This window comes from Cololabis saira, chromosome 8 (genome assembly GCF_033807715.1).
Source record: "Cololabis saira isolate AMF1-May2022 chromosome 8, fColSai1.1, whole genome shotgun sequence".
In the NCBI taxonomy this organism is placed as follows: domain Eukaryota; kingdom Metazoa; phylum Chordata; class Actinopteri; order Beloniformes; family Belonidae; genus Cololabis; species Cololabis saira.
Window position 1 is genome coordinate 1,825,653 of NC_084594.1, and position 20,101 is coordinate 1,845,753.

At 47.0% G+C, this 20,101-nt stretch overlaps 1 protein-coding gene across 1 annotated transcript in view; it reads left to right on the forward strand.

Moving 5' to 3' along the window:
• Positions 1-20,101, forward strand: part of si:dkey-49n23.1 (semaphorin-3D) — an 89,212-nt gene that overhangs the window by 47,252 nt on the left and 21,859 nt on the right. Inside the window, exons 3-11 of the mRNA XM_061726573.1 lie at positions 8,998-9,152; positions 11,092-11,154; positions 11,240-11,357; positions 13,090-13,182; positions 13,358-13,486; positions 15,513-15,655; positions 15,735-15,849; positions 16,543-16,612; positions 16,973-17,117. Of these exons, the coding sequence (XP_061582557.1) occupies positions 8,998-9,152; positions 11,092-11,154; positions 11,240-11,357; positions 13,090-13,182; positions 13,358-13,486; positions 15,513-15,655; positions 15,735-15,849; positions 16,543-16,612; positions 16,973-17,117 (1,031 nt within the window). The remainder of the gene's footprint in view (positions 1-8,997; positions 9,153-11,091; positions 11,155-11,239; positions 11,358-13,089; positions 13,183-13,357; positions 13,487-15,512; positions 15,656-15,734; positions 15,850-16,542; positions 16,613-16,972; positions 17,118-20,101) is intronic.

Sequence of the window (20,101 nt, forward strand, 5' to 3'; positions counted from 1 at the left end):
GTATCTCATGGTCCAGAATGTATGATATTATATTAATCTATTATACCATATTATATTACATGTTGTTATTTCATATTAGCGTACCCAGTAATATAGCATATTGTATTATTGCATTGTATGTTGCTTCATTTCATATATTTTTGACTGTATTATATTGTAAAATTATATATCATAGCGATTGCATTATTATATAATTTCAATTTATAACACTAATATACAATTCCTCACACACACACTCCTTCCAAATGTTTCTTTTTTTTCTCCATTATGACAATTGTATGCTGTCATCCGTTATGTTTTTTGTTTTTAAGCTTGTTATGTCTGTTATTCAAATATATTAATACATTCATTAATATGCTATACTGTATTTTGTATTGTGTATATTGTGTGTGTGTGTGTGTATATATATATATATATATATATATATATATATATATATATATATATATATGTGTGTGTGTGTGTGTGTGTGTGTGTGTATACCTGAAGTGTGACTACCTGCAGAACGTATTTTAGCATGAAAGCTTGCATATTTAACGTACATCAAGCATCCTGTATCATAGCTACATGTCTGCCGTTTGTAACAAAGCAAACCGCGTGAAAATCGGTTGAAAATCAAGTGAGTTATAGTTATTTTACTTATGCAGACACATCCTTCCACAATAGAAGTGAACGCTCTAGAGTTAAAGCGATACCGATCCAAGATGGCGGCCACGCCCGACGTTCTCAGGCAGTCAATGCGGCGCCTCGACCAAGATGGCGGCCGCGCTGAACATCAGCCCCTCCCCCCGCGGGAGCTGCGCGCGCAAACTCCACTCAAATTCAAAAGTTATGGCAGAAAATCGGGACAACCAATCAGAAGAAGGGGAAAGAGAAAAGTAATGTGCGTCGTCACAGGACAGAGACGAACATTTTGATGTAAAAAAAACACAAAAATTGCTGACAAAACTTTTGGCATATCAAGCCAGGCTTGAACTCTCGACCTCTGGCAGCAAAGACCGCAATAATCTGGCTGAGCTAAGTCTCAGCTATTCCTTTTATTTGACCTACTGGCTTAGGACAGACCAACATAGCGATAAAATGTCTGGAACTTTTTTTTCCTAATTTTTTAAATATTTGTAAGTTATAAATATTAGTAAAACCCTACTATTTAAATTATTACTTTTTCTGTAACCATTCTGCCAAGGTTGTAACCGGGCTGAGCCGGGAATATTTCTGAAGTCACCACATTACAGGGAGCTGATTGGTCGGGGGGCGGGGCCGTCATCACCCTACTCGCCACTGATTGGTCGGGGGGCGGGGCCGTCATCACCCTACTCGCCACTGATTGGTCAGGGGGCGGGGCCGGCAGACGTTTGAATCAGGAAGCGGGAGTCAGCGCGAGAGTGACTGGCGGCTCGCGGCAATTTTATTATAAAAAAAGGACAACCAATCAGAAGAAGGGGCGGGGCTAATTCAGGCCAATGAAGTTCAAGGACTCCATAAAGAATCTGATGACACCACCCACGACTCTCTATGTCAAACCATTCAAAAGTTATAGCAGAAAATCGGGACAACCAATCAGAAGAAGGGGCGGGGCTAATTAAGGCCAACGAAGCTTAAGGACTCATTACAGAGTCCCATGACACCACCCACGACTCTCTATGTGAAACCATTCAAAAGTTATGGCAGAGAAAAGTATTCTAGGGGGCGCTGTTGAGCCGTTAGGCCACGCCCATTAATGCAAACCATGAAATATCACATTTATCGCCAGGCCTGGCTTGCATGCAAATTTTGGTGACTTTTGGAGAACTATCAAATATGGACCAATCAGATGAAGGGTGGGTGCGCTTTTTCGCGTCTAGCGTCGCCACGGTAACACTTTTGAAAGAGAAAAGTAATGCGTGGTGTCGCACGATGGAGACGCACATTTTGGTGTATAACACATCTGGGTGCACGTTACGGTTCGGGCTGAATTAACTGCCGAAGGAATGGCATGAATTGTGCCAAAATTACACAATTAATTCAAAATGGCTGACTTCCTGTTCGGTTTCGGCCATGGCTCCAAGAGACTTTTCTTTAAGTTGCGACATGATACAGGTGTGTACCGATTTTCGTGCATGTACGTCAAACCGTATTGTGGGGCTTGAGGCACAAAGTTTTCCGGGGGGCGCTGTTGAGCCATTTTGCCACGCCCATTAATGCAAACCATGAAATATCAAATTTATCGCCAGGCCTGGCTTGCATGCCAAATTTGGTGCCTTTTGGGGAACTATCAAATATGGACCAATCAGATGAAGGGGGGGTGCGCTTGTTGGCGTCTAGCATCGCCACGGTAACACTTTCGAAAGAGAAAAGTAATGCGTGTAGTCGTAGGATGGAGACGCACATTTGGATGTATAACACATCTGGGTTCACGATACGGTTCGGGCTGAATTAACTCTCGAAGGAATGGCATATATTGCTCCAAAATTACGCAATTAATTCAGAATGTTCAAAATGGCCGACTTCCTGTTCGGTTTCGGCCATGGCGCCAAGAGACTTTTCTTTTAGTTGCGACATGATACAGGTGTGTACCGATTTTCGTTCATGTACGTCAAACCGTATTATGGGGCTTGAGGCACAAAGTTTTTTCTGTCGAACCAATCAGATGAAGGGTGGGTGCGCTTTTTGGCGTCTAGCGCCGCCACGGTAACGCTTTTGAAAGAGAAAAGTAATGCGTGTTGTCGCAGGATGGAGACGCACATTTTGATGTATAACACACTTGGGGGCACGTTACGGTTCGGGCTGAATTAACTTTCGAAGGAATGGCATAAATTTCGCCAAAATGACACGACTAATTCAAAATGGCCGACATCCTGTTCGGTTTCGGGCATGACCCCAAGAGACTTTTGTTTAAGTTGTCCCATGATACAGGTGTGTACCGATTTTCGTGCATGTACGTCAAACCGTATCGCGGGGCTTGAGGCACAAAGTTTTCAAGGGGGCGCTGTTGAGCCATTTTGCCACGCCCATTAATGCAAACCTTTAAATATCAAATTTTTCGCCAGGCCTGACTAGGGTGCAAAATTTGGTGACTTTTTGGGCATGTTAAGGGGGGCAAAAAGGCCTTCACTTTGTCAGGAAAATAATAATAATAATAATAATAATAATAAATAAAAATTCCTGCAAATACAATAGGGCCTTCGCACTGCAAGTGCTCGGGCCCTAATAATAAAAATTCCTGCAAATACAATAGGGCCTTCGCTCTGAAGGTGCTCGGGCCCTAAAAAACAAAAACAAAGATTCCTACAGATAAATTAAGGCCTTCGCACTGTCAGTGCTCGGGCCCTAATAATCAAGTCCTGAAAAAACACATTCTTTAATGCAGTAGATGATTCAGATCATTAGCTGGTCCAATAAAGGCAAAAAATCCAAAAAGGCTCCCCAAATAAGTACAATATTTTTTCTGGAGTTTTATACAATACGAGTTAATTGATCCACTGTTTGGGTTTCTGGGGATTTTTCTGATTTCCAGTTTTTTATGATAAGTCATATTTAGTGAACTGATATCTCCTAGTATCCACACTTTAGGATCAAGAATATAAGATTTTAAAATGTCAGAGATTATTTTAACGTGTTTCCAGAAAGCTTCTATAATGTTTTTTTTTTTGGGGGGGGGGGACACGGGAAGCAAGAACACGAAACGAAACCGGCACGGAGCCGACTAAAACACGAGCAGCAATCGACCTAAATCTCGAGATCTGATCACAGTCTGAGCTAAGCTAGGCTAGGCTAGGCTAAGCTACCGCTAACTAACCCCAAAAACTACAAAGCAAGCATGCAGGTGAACAAGCCAGTGTGTATGTCTATGTGTGTGTGGCTATGTGTATATGTATGTGTATGTGTGGCTATGTGTATATGTGTGTGTGTGTGTGTGTGTGTGTGTGTGTGTGTGTGTGTGTGTGTGTGTGTGTGTGTGTGTGTGTGTGTGTGTGTGTGTGTGTGTGTGTGTGTGTGGATATGCATGTGTGTGTGTGTGTTTTTTCTAAAAGAGTGTACAAATCCTTGTCCTCATTTGTCTCTTATTGAAAATACTTGAGCATCTTTAAGGACATTAAAAGACCCAGCAGTTGTTTGTTTTCTCATGGAGGACCGGCGGTCCCCGGGGGGGACGGGGACGCGGCTGCTCACGTCACTAAACGGCAGGACGTCCACCTGGGGGACCCGGGACCGGTTTTTCCCTGGAAACCTTGTCCAGAGTCCAGATCCACGGTTTGGATTTGGTCCTGTGTCTCTCTCTCTGCCCATTCTTGGTCCGGGACGTCCCTCCATGTCTCCCTGGGGGTTTGGGACCGGACCAGCATCTGCTGACCCCCCTGACCCAGGATCTGGTCTCTGAGGGGTCCAGGGGGGGGGTCCAGACCGGGACGGAGGGGGTCCTGAGTCCTGGTTTTAAGTCTTTCCGTGATGCGGTCAAGCCGCTTCTTGGCTGAGTTTGATGGACGAGGCCCGGAGGACTCGTCTGCCCCTGGTCCTGGTCCTGGTCCTGGTCCTGGTCCTGGTCCTGGTCCTGGTCCAGAAATCAGAGTCCTGTTACTTGCTGCAGTCGAGGTATTAAATCTGGATGTTTCAGCTCCAGGCTGAAGTCAGAGGTGACGGGGGTCTTAGAGGGTCTTCAGGTCTTCAGAGAGTCTACCTCATAAACATCCTACCTGCTTTTTTTTTGCACTACTTTTATTTTCATTCCACTGTATATACTGTTATATTTCGTAATTATATATTTTTTTCTTTTTTACCCTCCCCTGCATGTGTGTTAAGTTACTGCTGCTGCACAAAGGGAGAAATAAAGGATAATCTTATCTTATCTTAAATCATCCCTTGCAGAGAAGCGATCACGGTCCAAAAACTATTTTTAAACTAATTTGTTTAAACATTCTTCACTGAGAGTTTTGACTTCTGGAAAACCTTCGTCAGCTGTCCCCCCCGGAGCGGCGGCGTCCTCTCTGCGGCGTCGCTAACAGGGGAACGTAATAATAATAATAATTAAAGCTGCAAGCAGCGATGAACGGGCCCTCGCGTGTGCAATTTTCACCAATAAAAGTCAAGGACTCAAAACCGAGTCCGATGACCCCACCCACGACTCTTTATGTCAAACCATTCAAACGTTATGGCAGAAAGAAGGAACTATCACATATGGACCAATCAGATGAAGGGGGTGCGCTTTTTGGCGTCTATCGTCACCACGGTAAAACTTTTGACTGAGAAAAGTAATGCGCGTCGTCGCAGGATCGAGACGCTCATTAGACGCAGATGTCTAAAGGCTGAATTATGGTTCTGCGTCAAATCGACGCCGTGCCTACGCCGTCACCGTGACGCCGTCGCCGTGACGCCGTCGTGAACCTTCGCACTTCTCCATCACTCCATTTCTCCGCGGTGCAGTTCCCCCCGTGACCGCTAGTTAGCGATCTTTCCCTGAATGGTTTATAAATTGCGCCAAAATTACATGGTAGTGCAGCCGCTGAAGTGCGTGTTAGTTTCCCCATGACTTCAGTGCCCACACCCTGGGTGGGTTTGGAACCCTCAACCCTCACCCTGGATGGGGTTGGAGAAAGGTCTTTCTGTGTGGAGTTTGCATGTTCTCCCCATGTTCCCTTGGGTAGTTAATGTGAGATACCCTCACAAAAACATGCAGCAGTCCTGGGCTATACATGGTTCTACATCTTTAGTGTTGTTGTCTTCTTCCTTTAGATACACAATCAAATTCGTCCCAGCAGCTTCTCCAACCTCCTACTTCTGCTCCAGGAGCTGATTGTAGTGGAAAAGAATCCAGAGCTGAGATCAGGAGAGCCCAGTAGGTGCTGGTGGAAAAGCTCCATGAGAGAGTTTTCATCGTGTAATTCAGCGTCCTGATCGCTGGTGATTTGTTCTGTTCGTGTTTCTCGTTCTGGACTCATCTTCATCCATGAAGTCGTTTATCAGCGTCGTGAATCAAAGCTGCACAAACAAAGCTGCTCTCCGCCGGCTAGCGGGCCGCGGCCCGGGAGGGATCGCTGCCGTCACCTGCTGAAGCTGATTTATGTCTACTGAAGGTGCCAGAGTGCGACCCCTGACCCCTGACCCGTGACTGGTGGCGAGCCCGGGCACATCGGTCCTCCACGCCCAGCGCGGGACGGGCGGCGTGACGGCCGGCGTGACGGTCGATGTCACGCTCGGCTCGGTGCTGATTGAGGGAGAATGTGGAGAATTTCAGGGTTGATTAGCTGCTTTCACTCACGGAGGACGATCACCGATCCAGAGGAGCTTCAGGTGCAGGAGTTGGGGGACGGATTCCTGCAGACCGAGACGCGAGGGGTTTCCCGTCTGAACAAGACGTTTGTGGATTTAGCTCGTTTGTCCTCTAATTAGACTTGTAACAGTTGACATGGAAACGTTCAACAAATGCCAAAAACAACCAGCTCATGCATGTGCTGGTGAGTTTCCAGCTCCAGGCTGAAAACTTCTTAGAAGGGGGTCTTCAGGTCCAAGAGGGTCTTCAGGTCTTAGAGGGTCTTAATATATACCCTTTATTTAACCAGGTAAAAAACTAATTGAGATAAAAACCTCTTTTCCAAGAGTGACCTGGCCAAAATGGCAGCATAAAAACAATACAACAATACATACAAACACAGACAGTCAGTCACACATTCCGGGGAAACAATAGTAAAATTTACACAACGGGGCAGTCACAAGAACCGAGAGCTAATTTCTCTGTCTGGATTTGAATTTACTCAAGGATACAAGCTCAACCAATTCCTTCTGCGCATCGTTCCAGGTTGAGGGGGCAGAAAACTTGAACGCCTTTTTACCCAGTTCAGTCCTGGCTCTCAGGACCTGCATGTGAATAAAGTTCTGTGTCAGGCCATAATGGCTGACGTTTCTACATATGTGCACGCACAAATATGTAGGGAGACGTCCCAAAATGGATTTGTAAATAAAAGTCAGCCAGTGGGAGAGTCTACGGAGGCAAAGAAGGACAATTGGCAGCAGCTGCAAAAAACAGTGATGTACCTGAAAGCTGCAACCGGTGATAAAACGCAAAGCACATTGACTGTGTTTCCAGCATCAATAACCCTTTTAAAACCCGAATATTAGCAATAACCCGATTTTGCACGGCCATGTAAACACCAATAACCCCTTTGAATAACCTGAATTTGCTCATATTCTGGTTTTTAAAAACCCCAATATGAGCCCTGGGTTACTCCTTTTAAAACCTGAATATTGGGTCATGTAAACACCTAACAGAATATCCCCATCAAACGGAACAGGAATCTGTTTTCTGCACATGCTCTGTTCACAAGGAATCCTGGTCTTTTGAGTCCAGGAAGTTCTTCTAAACACGGAGAAACCAAGACCAGGAGGAGACTAATCACTTCATAAATGTAATGAAGGATATGAACATTTCTGCATTTGTAGACGCTAGAAAGTACCGGGATAGAAGATTTACAAGAAGGTGAGAGAAAAGTTGAAGCAGCATTTGTTTTGAATTTGGATACAGAAAGAAGAAGCAGAAATGACGGGAATTGTGTCATCACGTTCTCCGTGCGTCGCTGGTTTGATCCAGATATCCTGAATGATTAATTACCATGTAAACGGAATATTCCCAATGTTTCAGTAACCGGAATATTAGCAATAACTGAATTTTGACTGAATGGAAACGTAGTCACAGATACACAGTATCCAATTTCTTTAAATACTGCTCAGGAGCGTTCATAAAAGCAGATGGCCATAGTCCAACAAGGGTAAAAAAGTTGTTGTGATCAAATGTTTTCGGACCCGAAATGAAAAACATGATTTGTTCCTAAAAAAGAAAGGGGGTCTTCAGAAGGTCTTCAGGTCTTCAGGTCTTCAGAGGGTCTAGGGCGTCTTCAGGTCTAAGAGGGTCTTCAGGTCTTCTGGGGGTTTGTGTTACTCGTTGGTCCTCTAGTCAGACTCGTAACGGTTGACATGGAAACCAAGAACAACTGGCTCATGTACGTACTGGACTCTCCTCAAAGCCCCCTGGTGGTCGGTGGAGGAACTGCAGTTTTCCTCCCACACTTACCTGACAACGTGCCCCCCAGGAGTCCCTGAATGTCTCCACTCTCCGTTCAGACCTGGAGACCAGAACCAGATACCGAGTCCTTGAATGTCTCCTCTCTCCGTCCAGACCTGAAGTCCTGGGGCCTCATCTATAAAGCTTACTTGCGCACAAAACAGGGCTGAAAGATGCACAAGCACCTTCTACGCAAAGGTTGGGATTTAAAAAAAAAAAACGAACCGAAAAATCTGCGTATCCCTACGGCAACCCTGACCCTCCCGTAGGAACTTACTTAAGACACGGGGAACTGGAGACGCAGGCGTGAGTTGGTGAAATGAAGCCAGATTCATGTCATACTCTTAATAATGTCATCACATATCAGACTTGTAATATAATAGCGCTGATCGCTGATTGCAAATACAGTCATGAACTACTTTGCATTGCCCATATATGGTAAAAAGTGGGCGTGTAGAGGGCGGGATATGAGGCAAATTCCGCTGCGCAACCTTCCAGCTGGACTGTGATTTATAAAGCGAACATTGCGTGCAAGTGTGCGTGCACACGGTTTTATAAATCCAGATTTTTTTTTGCGCACGCCATTTTCGGCTTTTGGGTTTCCGTGCACTTTTAGTATGACTCCTGCGCACTCTTTTATAAATGAGGCCCCAGAACCAGATACCGAGTCCCTGAATCTTCTCTCCGTCCAGACCTGGAGACCAGAACCAGATACCGAGTCCCTGAATGTCTCCTCTCTCCGTCCAGACCTGGAGACCAGGACCAGATACCGAGTCCCTGAATGTCTCCTCTCTCCGTCCAGACCTGGAGACCAGGACCAGATACCGAGTCCCTGAATGTCTCCTCTCTCCGTCCAGACCTGGAGACCAGAACCAGATACCGAGTCCCTGAATCTTCTCTCTCCGTCCAGAACTGGAGACCAGAACCAGATACCGAGTCCCTGAATGTCTCTTCTCTCCGTTCAGACCTAAAGACCGGCTCCGTCTCCTCCTGGAAGGGGGGCGTCAGCGGCGGGTACCAGGTCCTGCTGGTGGACGAGGACCGAGGCTGGATCCTGGTCGGGGGGAAAGACCACATCTACCTGCTGGACCCGGACCGGCTGGACCTGCCGGGCCGGAGGGTGAGTCCCTGGGGGGCCAAGGGGGGCGCTGGTTCAGTTCTTAGAGAGGTGATAGTAACAGGGATTAAAGTTCTCCATCTCTAGACGGATTTCCGTCAGTTGGAAAATTAGGAAAAAAAGAGAACAAAAAAACATTTGCACCAGCGTTATCATGTTAAGCCTGAATTAGGGTTCTGCGTTAAATCGACGCAGGGCCTACGGTACGCGGCGAGGCTCACCGTACGGGGCGCGTCGCTGCGTACTGTAGGCTGTAAACCAATTAAGCGAGCCAAAGCCTTGGTATTAGCCAATCAGAAACAGAGGAGGGCATGCCAAAAAGGCTTATGAAAATGCCTCCCCTTTATAAAACAAACAACAGCAGTAACAGCAGCAGTAGTAGCAGCTGACTTCAAAGCTATAACACAATATAGAAATGCATAATATAAAACAGAAAAAGACAATTTATCATGAAAAAGTAAAACAATACTGAATTATTGAAAGATAAGACAATAACAATAACATCATCATCTCTCAGTCCAGGATGTTTCATCACCTTGGCCAAAGCCTTGTGACATCAGAGCAGCCGGTCAACTGGATGAAGAAGTGCAGCTTACCAGGTTGACTCAGATCTAGGAGAACAGGCCAAAGGCTTTAATGAGAGGACTGCACCAATTGATGTGGACTATAAATTAAAAGCAAGCTGACAATAATAAAACTGCTCAAAATCACCTTCCTCATTTAACTTTTCTACTTTAAACCTTTGGGAAGCGGCCGCACGACAGAAAAGGGGCCATTCTTAAAGGGGACCTATTATGTCATCTAATACCTATTTTAAACAGGCCTTGAATGTCTTAAAAACAAGCTTTTGATTGTTTCTTCTAAATAAATTAGAAATTCAGCCTCTGAGCCATGTCTTTATCTTCCCATTCTCTAACCTCATTATCTATGCAGGATTCTGAGTGGGCGGGGCTATGATAATGAGGCTCTGTGCTGATTGGCTGCCTGAATGACGCGATACACCGCTACGAAAAAATGGAGGAAGCTCCGGCCGGCGGAGTTAGTTGTGGACGTGGTTTCACTCATCGGAGGCAAAACTATGTAAATCACTCTCGTCGTTCCGTAACTTTGGGGATCAGAATCTTATTGGCTCGTAGATCCACATCACACTGGACGATCATCCGGGCGGCTGTACAGAACCTGCAGAATTTGGTTGTTTCCTCCTTCTCTGAATTGGCAGGCTGAGGGGAGACCACTTTATAGATGTTAAAGACAGAAAAAACCTGGTTTTCAGAATAAGTGCAGTGCATAGATGGCGGGGGAATATGAACTGGCCTGAAAATTTTTTTTCAGTCAAAAATATTTTTTTTGCTTTAATCCCTGTAATAATCGTCTTATAGTACGGAAGAGTATTGGGGCCAGGCAACAGAAAAATAAAAATAATATTCATTATGCACTTCGAGAAAAAAGTCGAAATGTCGAGAAAAAAGTTGAAATGTTGAGAAAGATCCAGCAACGTGGATGCAGCAGTACACAAACAATAAAATAAATAAACACGCTTAAGCTAATAAAGTTGACAGTTGTGACGGGATCAGCAGTCCCTGGGGCTCTGAATGTTGGCGGGTCACTCGTTGCAGCACTGCAGACTCTGGTTGCCACGGCAACCAGACGCTCCTTCAGGCACGATAATGCATAGGCCCATAGCTAGTAGCTCTTCCTGCTAAAACAGGAGCTGTGGCTTCACAGCTCACAGAGAACTCACAGGGCTGCTCTTTACAGCCGGGCCTGGGCTGCAGCGGCCCCTCCTGCGATTTGTGGTCTATGCCCAATGAGGAGGCTATTCCTTACCACTAATGGTTGTAAATGCAAAGCATGCTGGGAGTTTGAGTCATTATGGAGGTTCCTTTGTTTCAAACCATTCGATCAATGTTAAGAAACTTGTGTGTCTTGTGTTTGCCGTCAGATCCGCTGGACCGCCGCCCCAGAGAACGTGGAGCGCTGCAGGCTAGCGGGGAAGAGCCTGGAGGTGAGACACGCCCCCACCGGGAGCCACGCCCCCACCGGTTAGCCACGCCCACCAGGTAACAGCTGTCTCTGTTTTTGGTTTCCAGAGCGACTGCGCCAACTTCGTGCGCCTGCTGCAGCCGTTCAACAAGACCCACGTTTACGCCTGCGGCACCGGAGCCTTCCACCCGCAGTGCAGCTACCTGCACCTGGGGGGCCACCTGGGGGGCCACCTGGGGGGACACCTGGGGGGACACCTGGGGGGCCACCTGGGGGGACACCTGGGCCACCAGACCAAGGCAAGTCTCTCTAATCAATCAGTTCTCTGTTGTCTTAAAGTTGTTTTAAAAGAGTTGTTAATTTGACAAAAAAGAAGCCAAAAGAAAAGAATGTACCAGACCAGGACCTCCTGGATCTACCGGAGTGGTACCGGAGACAAGGGTGTGTCCTGGCACCTGTGCTCTTTAATGTCTTCCTCCTCTGTGTTACCTACCTTCTCCATAAGGAACTAGAGTCTAGCAGTGGTGTTGCAGTGGATTACAGGTTGGATGGAAACCTCTTTAACATCTGGAGACTCTGAGCAACCACTAAGCTGTCCAGAGAGCGGGTCCTTGAGCTGCCGTACGCAGACGACTGTGCTCTTGTGGCAACACTCTCCACAAGACCTTCAAGCCATCTTTGCTGTGGTTGTCAAGGCCTGCAGCAGGACGGGGCTATCAGTCAACACCATCAAAACAGAAGTGGTCTGCCAATGGAGTTCCAGCATCCAACACCCTGCCCTCCTTCCCCATCGACCACAAGCCACTAAAACTAACACCATCTTTCAAGTACCTAGGCAGTGTCCTCTCTGAAGACTGCAGCATTGACAGTGAAATCCAAAATTGGATCAAGCAGGCATCGGCTGCCTTTGGGAGACGACGACGAAGAGTGTGTCAGAACAACAACCTCCACCTATACACCAAAGTTCCGGTCTAACAGGCTGTCTGCACCACCACCCTCCTCTACAGCTGTGAAGCTTGGACCACATATAACCGTCACATCAAGGCCCTGGAGCTTCCATATCGGCTGCCTCCAGCGTATCCTCGGCCTCACCTGGCGTGATCATGTACCTCATACTGAAATACCTGCCAAGACCAACTGCAGAGCATTGAGGCCACGATCACTCAGCACCAACTGCGCTGGCTCGGACATGTCACTACACCCTGGACGGCGCCTGGCAGGTGGACCCCAAGTAGAGGTACGAGGATCAGCTAGAGACCTCACTGAGGAAGATCAGGCCTGAGGACCTAGAGACGCTGCTGCTGACCGCCACCTGTGGCAGCAGCGCTGCCATGAAGGTGCAGGCTGGAGGAAGACAGGACTGACAGGAGGCAACAACGGAGACTCAGGAGAAACACACCCTTGACTGCCAGTAACACCAGCACAACTACAACCTACACAACCCTAACCCTAACCTACACCTGCCCTACCTGCAATCAAACCTGTGGTTCCAGGACAGGGCTCTTTAGCCACCAACCAACTCACCGCTAAGGACATAAGTGGACGTCATCATCGGACTCCATGGACAACCAACAACAACCTGCACCTGGTGCACCATCAGCACCTAACGGTGCACCGTCAGCACCTGATGGTGCACCGTCAGCACCTGATGGTGCACCGTCAGCACCTGATGGTGCACCGTCAGCACCTGATGGTGCACCGTCAGCACCTGATGGTGCACCTTCAGCACCTGAGGGTGCACCATCAGCACCTGACGCACCATCAGCACCTGACGGATGGGGCTGATGATGCCGAGGTACTCGGTCCGTCCCTGAAAATCATTCATCTCTGTTTCCTTCTGGATCAGCACCGACCCGTGAGGGGAACCCTGGACCCGGGGGGGCGGAGAGTCCAGTTTTGTGGTTCATCTTGTCTGTGTGTGGTCCCCCCCCCCCACCCCCCCCCGGTCCCCCCCTGCAGGAGCCAGTGTTCGTGTTGTCCCACCCACTGGAGTCGGGGAGAGGGAAATGTCCCTTCAGTCCCAGAGAACCTTTCACCGCCAGACTGACCGGTGGGTCTCACACACACACACACACACACACACACACACACACACACACACACACACACACACACACACACACACACACACACACACACACACACACACACACACACACACATTATTATATATATTATTATTATATATACCGGTTCCAGGGTGTTTCTCCTGGTTTGTCCCCCAGACGGAGAGCTGTACTCGGGCACCTCGGTGGACTTCATGGGGGCCAACGCCGCCATCTTTCGGACGGCGGTTCAGGGAAGCAGCCAGGATTATATCAGGACGGAGGCTTTTGATCACAACTGGCTCAACGGTAGGAATCATCCATTCATCTGTTCATCATCCATCATCCATCCATCCATCCATCATCCATCCATCCATCCCTCTCAGAACCGGGTTCTATTTTGTCCCTTGATGACGCCAGGCGGTGCTGTAAGAACTGGATATCTCTGCTCGAGCATGTCGAGTACAAATAACACCAATGTCACCGTGAACCCTGCATGACCCCCGGAAGGGAATATCTTCCGGCGTCAGCAGGTGATCGGTTCCTTTTTTCTTCTCACGATCGCGCGTCTGGAGTACAAGGCGGAAATAGGAGCTTGATCAAGCTTCTTCCTTTCCTCCCTACACTGTCGGCCCTTTGCAGCTTCGTGCCATCAAGGCAGGAGTAACGATTTCTCGTCCTCTGAGAGGCTGTGGCCGGCGCGTTATTTGATTGTGCTCCTGTTGCTCTGTCTTTCTGGTGGTGGTGGCGTCTCCGCCCTGCCCCCCCAGCATTGCTGACAGGAGGTAATTTGGATCATTTGGGTCTGTTCAGCTTGGCTTTTTTTTATTTTCTTGTTAAGAGAGTTACATTATTGGTGAAAGCAGCGTGTCCACTCCCCTCTCCCACCTGTTACATTTATTTTTTCTTGTTAAGAGAGTTACGTTATTGGTGAAAGCAGCGTGTCCGCTCCCCTCTCCCACTAGTTACATTTGTTCTTCTTGCTTGAAGCAATCCAAGAACCACAGCAACTTAAACCAACTTTGTTGGAGAAGGCAGTGTGTCCACTCCCCTCTCCCACCTGTTGCAATTGTGATTTCTTGTTAAGGAAGTTACATTATTGGTGAAGACAGCATGTCTGCTCCCCTCTCCCACTTGTAACATTTGTGTTTCTTGTTAAGAAAGTTACATTATTTGTAAAGGCAGCGTTTTGCTTCCCTCTCCCACTTGTTACATTTGTTCTTCTTGTTTGAAGCAACCCAAGAACCACAGCAACTTAAACCAACTTTGTTGGTGAAGGCAGCGTGTCCGCTCCCCTCTCCCAGATTTGTTGCTTGGTTTCTACCGAACCAGACGCTGTATGGATGGTCTTGTACTGGTTGCATGGCTGCCCTGGATCCATCTGCCAGCCCACTGGCAGATTTTTCTACTTATTTCAAGTGAAAATTTACTTGAAACAGGTGAAAATTGTCAAATAAGTTATTTTTCTGGTGTTATTTTTCTGGTGATGACTCTAAATGTTGAAATAGCAGTAAAACCACATTCATTGATGAAATGACATAAGGGATGGAAAGGAGGGATGGCAGTTTTACAGGGGGGATGATTTGGACCGTTTTTATTTCAGGGGGGATGATTTGGACTGTTTTTATTTCAGGGGGGGATTATTTGGACCGTTTTTATTTCAGGGGGGGATGATTTGGACCATTTTTATTTCAGGGGGGATGATTTGGACCGTTTTTATTTCAGGGGGGATGATTTGGACCGTTTTTATTTCAGGGGGGGATGATTTGGACCGTTTTTATTTCAGGGGGGGAGGATTTGGACCGTTTTTATTTCAGGGGGGGAGGATTTGGACCGTTTTTATTTCAGGGGGGGATTATTTGGACCGTTTTTATTTCAGGGGGGGATGATTTGGACCATTTTTATTTCAGGGGGGAGGATTTGGACCGTTTTTATTTCAGGGGGGGATGATTTGGACCATTTTTATTTCAGGGGGGGATGATTTGGACCGTTTTTATTTCAGGGGGGATGATTTGGACCGTTTTTATTTCAGGGGGGGATGATTTGGACCGTTTTTATTTCAGGGGGGGAGGATTTGGACCGTTTTTATTTCAGGGGGGGAGGATTTGGACCGTTTTTATTTCAGGGGGGATGATTTGGACCCTTTTTATTTCAGGGGGGGATGATTTGGACCGTTTTTATTTCAGGGGGGGTGATTTGGACCGTTTTTATTTCAGGGGGGATGCCATCCCCCCTCATCCCCTCTCAACTCCAGTACTGACAGCACCGCCTGGCGTCATCCGGGACTCATAGAACTGCAGTTACAGTGGTAACTTTGGTTCTGTTCCCCCTCCAGAACCGGACTTCGTGGGCTCCTTCTCCATCCCCGACACCCACAGCCCCGACGACGACAAGGTCTACTTCTTCTTCAGGGAGAAGGCGGTGGAGGCGGGTCAGTGGGACCGGCGGGTCCACAGCCGGGTGGCCCGGGTCTGCAAGGTCGGTACCGCCGCTAGCCAAGCCCTCCCCGCACCGTTGGTGCTGGTCTTGACCCGTCGTTCATGTCTGATCCCTGCAGAACGACGTCGGGGGGAAACGGAGCCTCATCAACCGCTGGACCACCTTCCTCAAGGCCCGGCTGGTCTGCTCGGTTCCAGGACCGGCCGGGGTGGACACCCACTTCGATGAGCTAGGTCAGTGGTCCTCAACCTTTTTTCCTTGTTCCCCCCCCTACTTGTGTCTAAGACCAGCCGGCCCCCCAACCCGTACGTACTAGCACCAAAAGAGTAAAGTGATTCGTTACAAATCTTTAATTGAAAAAATTAACATTAATTATGTTTTTTTTATACATTTCTCTTTGGTTTACCCTATACTTTGTTTTTCTCACCTTCATTTTGTGTCACCAATGTATAAAATACACACAAAAAATAATTGCAAGGACATACAAATATTTCTGAAAAATGTCTCTTTTAATATGAGCGCGAACATTTTTAACATTTTTCTTTAACAACCTGTCGGAGTAGTAGTATGATTAAATGTTGAAAAATTATATAATAATACGTTTTTAAGTTTTTATCCTGATAAATAACTCAGTATTTTAAAATGACCAAAATATGTTTCAAAAGTGTGTTTATACAGACTTGGATTACTGTATTCCATTAGGTGTTATTATGATTTTTTATTTATTTAACGTGTAAATATAATTTTTACAACTGCATAATTTCGAAGCAGACAAAGTTTCGTGCCCCCAGAGATCTCTGGCGCCCCCCCAGGGGGGGAGACACTGAGCTAGGTAACTGGACCTGGTCCTGGTCCTGGTCCTGGACCTGGTCCTGGTCTTGGGCCACCCTAACGTCCCCCTACTGACTCACCTATGTCTCTTCTAGAGGACATCTTTGTTCTGGAGACCAAGGACCCCCAGAACCCGACGGTCTACGGCGTCTTCAGCACCTCCAGGTGAGAACCGGTTCTGGTTCTGCTGCAGGTTCTGGATCAGGTGGATTAGGAAGAACTGGGGCCACTAGGGTCCAGATCCAGACCTGCAGGTCCTCTACAGACCACTAGGGTCCAGATCCAGACCTGCAGGTCCTCTACAGACCACTAGGGTCCAGATCCAGACCTGCAGGTCCTCTACAGACCACTAGGGTCCAGATCCAGACCTGCAGGTCCTCTACAGACCACTAGGGTCCAGATCCAGACCTGCAGGTCCTCTACAGACCACTAGGGTCCAGATCCAGACCTGCAGGTCCTCTACGGACCACCAGAGACCACTAGGATCCAGTTTTTAAGGGTCCCCCTTGTCCTCTTCCCCCACAGCTCCATCTTCCGGGGTTCGGCGGTCTGCGTCTTCTCCATGGCCTCCATCCGCGCCGCCTTCAACGGGCCGTTCGCCCACAAGGAGGGTCCGGACTACCGCTGGGTGGAGTACAAGGGCCGGATCCCGTACCCGAGACCCGGAACCGTGAGTCCCCCGAGAAAACTGTTCCCTTGTACCCGAGACCCGGAAACCGTGAGTCCCCGGGTCCCCTCAGAGAGAGCAGGGAGTGAGGGATCATGGGGAGTTGATGTGGCTCTTTGCAGTAACACGGTAACCAATTGTGGCTCTGACTTGTTGGCCACCCCTGGTATAAAAATAAGGTGTGGAGTTCCCCAGGGTTCCGTTCTGGGGCCCCTGCAATTTTCCCTCGTACCCGAGACTCGGAACCGTCTATCCCCCGAGATAACTGTTGTTCCCTCGTACCCGAGACCTGGAACCGTGAGTCCCCCGAGATAACTGTTCCCTCGCTATCGTGCCGGGCAGGAAGTCGGTCCTGAGGACTTCCTGCTGAGGATGCACGACCACGGACATCCAGGAACTGAAGTCCAGGTCACAAGTCCTGGTTTGGACACCCCCTCTTCTACTAGTCCACTATCCAGGGTTGCCAGATCTGACCTAGTAAAGGTCATAAATGTGTTTCTGGTTTGGTACTTAGCTGGTGTTGCTGCGTAGCTACAGACTGGAGCTATGAGACAGAGGGGCCAACCTGCGGCTCTTGCGACTTTATTTGATGGTGTAGTGAAAGACAGACACGTAGGAAGTGGATGGCAAAATACGCCGCGACTGGAATCAAACCCGCGTCTCTGTACAGGGGAAGGTTTACATAAGTTACTGCTCAACCCGTTGAACCATACGGGCGCTAGCGCTCAGGTTGAAAAAATCCACTCTCAAAATGGCAGGGAAAAAAATGCACGGCCAAACGAAAATATGAAGATAAACACAGGACGTTTTTAACAGAGTGGGAGTTTAATATATCTAATATAAATTAAATATTAATATTTAAGCAATACATCAGGACAGGTCGTGGTATACGCTCATTATATCACAGCTGAGCGGCGTCTCCGGCCCGACACAAAGCTTTTTGTAAAACGGTTACCAACATTGTAAATTTGAAAGAGGAATACACAATCTATTTTATGTAGTTTTTAATTAATCAGAAATACATATAATCCAGTAAAAATATCCCCACTGTGTAAAACAATAGTCCATCCTCCAGATGTAGCTCCGCATGTCGGAGACAGAATCGTTAGCTCCTCCCCACTAACGTTTAGCTCCTCCCCGGAGATCAAAGTTTACCGTCAACATGACTCATTAATTGTCAATGCAAATAAAAAATAAACTTTAACACCAGCTACTTTTTTCTACCTGCTGTAACGTCATAAATCTGTACCAGTTGGTGTTGTTATGGAAACATTGTTGCTTCCCTGACGTGGAATGATCTGCTGTGATGAGGCTTTAGAATAGAAGCCGTGGTATAAGCTCATTATACCACAGTTAACAACCAATCAGATCATTATACCACAGTTAACAACCAATCAGATCATTATACCACAGTTAACAACCAATCAGATCATTATACCACAGTTAACAACCAATCAGATCATTATACCACAGTTAACAACCAATCAGATCATTATACCACAGTTAACAACCAATCAGATTGCAGGATTTCACTGTTTTCTAATGGTATTTTTATGTGTCAGAGAGAGGAGGGAGTGAGGGATCATGGGTAGTTGATGTGAGCATGTGTACAATGTGGCTCTTTGCAGTAACACAGTAACCGATTGTGTGAAGATAAGGTGTGGAGTTCCCCAGGGTTCCGTTCTGGGGCCCCTGCAGTTTCACACTTGAACGCTCAGATTACGGAAAAGAACTAAATATATAATATATTATAATAATATAATAGAGGAAGAGTTTCCTATGAGACCCGAGTCCAGATTCAGGTCTTGGTCTTGGGGGGTCGAGGGGGGGCAGGGTCTGTCGGGGGGGGGGGGGGGGGGGGGGGGCAGGTCTGTAGAACCGTGTCGGGGTGGGGGGGCAGAATGAGTAACAGCTCAATGAAACTGTCATGCCGATGTCGATGAATTCCTGATCACCGACTCCCCGCTGGGAGTTACGACTTTTCAGGTCTCACTTCACCTCCACTTCTCTCCATCCATCATCTCTCTGTCTCTCGTCTCTCTTCTCTCCATCCATCATCTCTCCGTCTCTCCGTCTCTCTTCTCTCCATCCGTCATCTCTCCGTCTTGCTCGTGTTTCTCGTCCCAGGAGGAATTACAGCCGTAACCGCATGTCAGCAGGTGGTTGGACACGTTATGAAATACATTCTTCAAGCTGTCTTTTCTTTTCTTCTTTTCTTTTTTCTTCTTTTCTTCTGCAGTTTCCAGAAATCACAAACCGTCAAATAATGTGAAATAATTTTCATGTTCTGAGATTAAAGTTTGTTTGAAAGTCTCTAAACCAACCAACCTGCTTGAAACTGAGAGCGACTTCAAGAGCACTGAGTAATGCAAAGGGCGACCACTTTGATAAAACACTGCTGAAATAACAAAGTTACACAGTTTACCTTTAATTTAACATTATTATTAATGAAGACACTAATCGTTAATGATTCATCAAAAATAATTATTCAGAATGATTAAACAAGGTAGGAAACAAATACATTTCAACATGCAATATTTAGTTTCTTATATACCTTTCCAAAAGTTTCATTTTCAAATGATCACTTCCACAACAATTTGCAGGAAATCTTTTTCAATTTTCACAAGCCACTAACAGTTTTTATCAAATCATGAACTCTGAAGCAGGTTTGTACAAATGATCAATTATGTAAGATTTGACAAAAACTGACTCCTTTTAAAATAAATCTTGTGATATTTTACTGAAATGTCTCTCCACGTTGTGCCGCTTAAGCCTGATTTATGGTCCCGCGTAAAATGGACGCACAACCTACGGCGTAGAGTACGCGGCGCTGCGTCCCCTACGCCGTAGGTTCTGCGTTGGTGAAACGCGGAACCTGAAATCAGCCTTTAGCCGTCGCCACAGTCGCATTGCAAATGAGAGACACACAGTTTTCTTTCACGTTAGTAAAAAATAACTCTCCCTCCCATTCACTGTGAAAATGATAC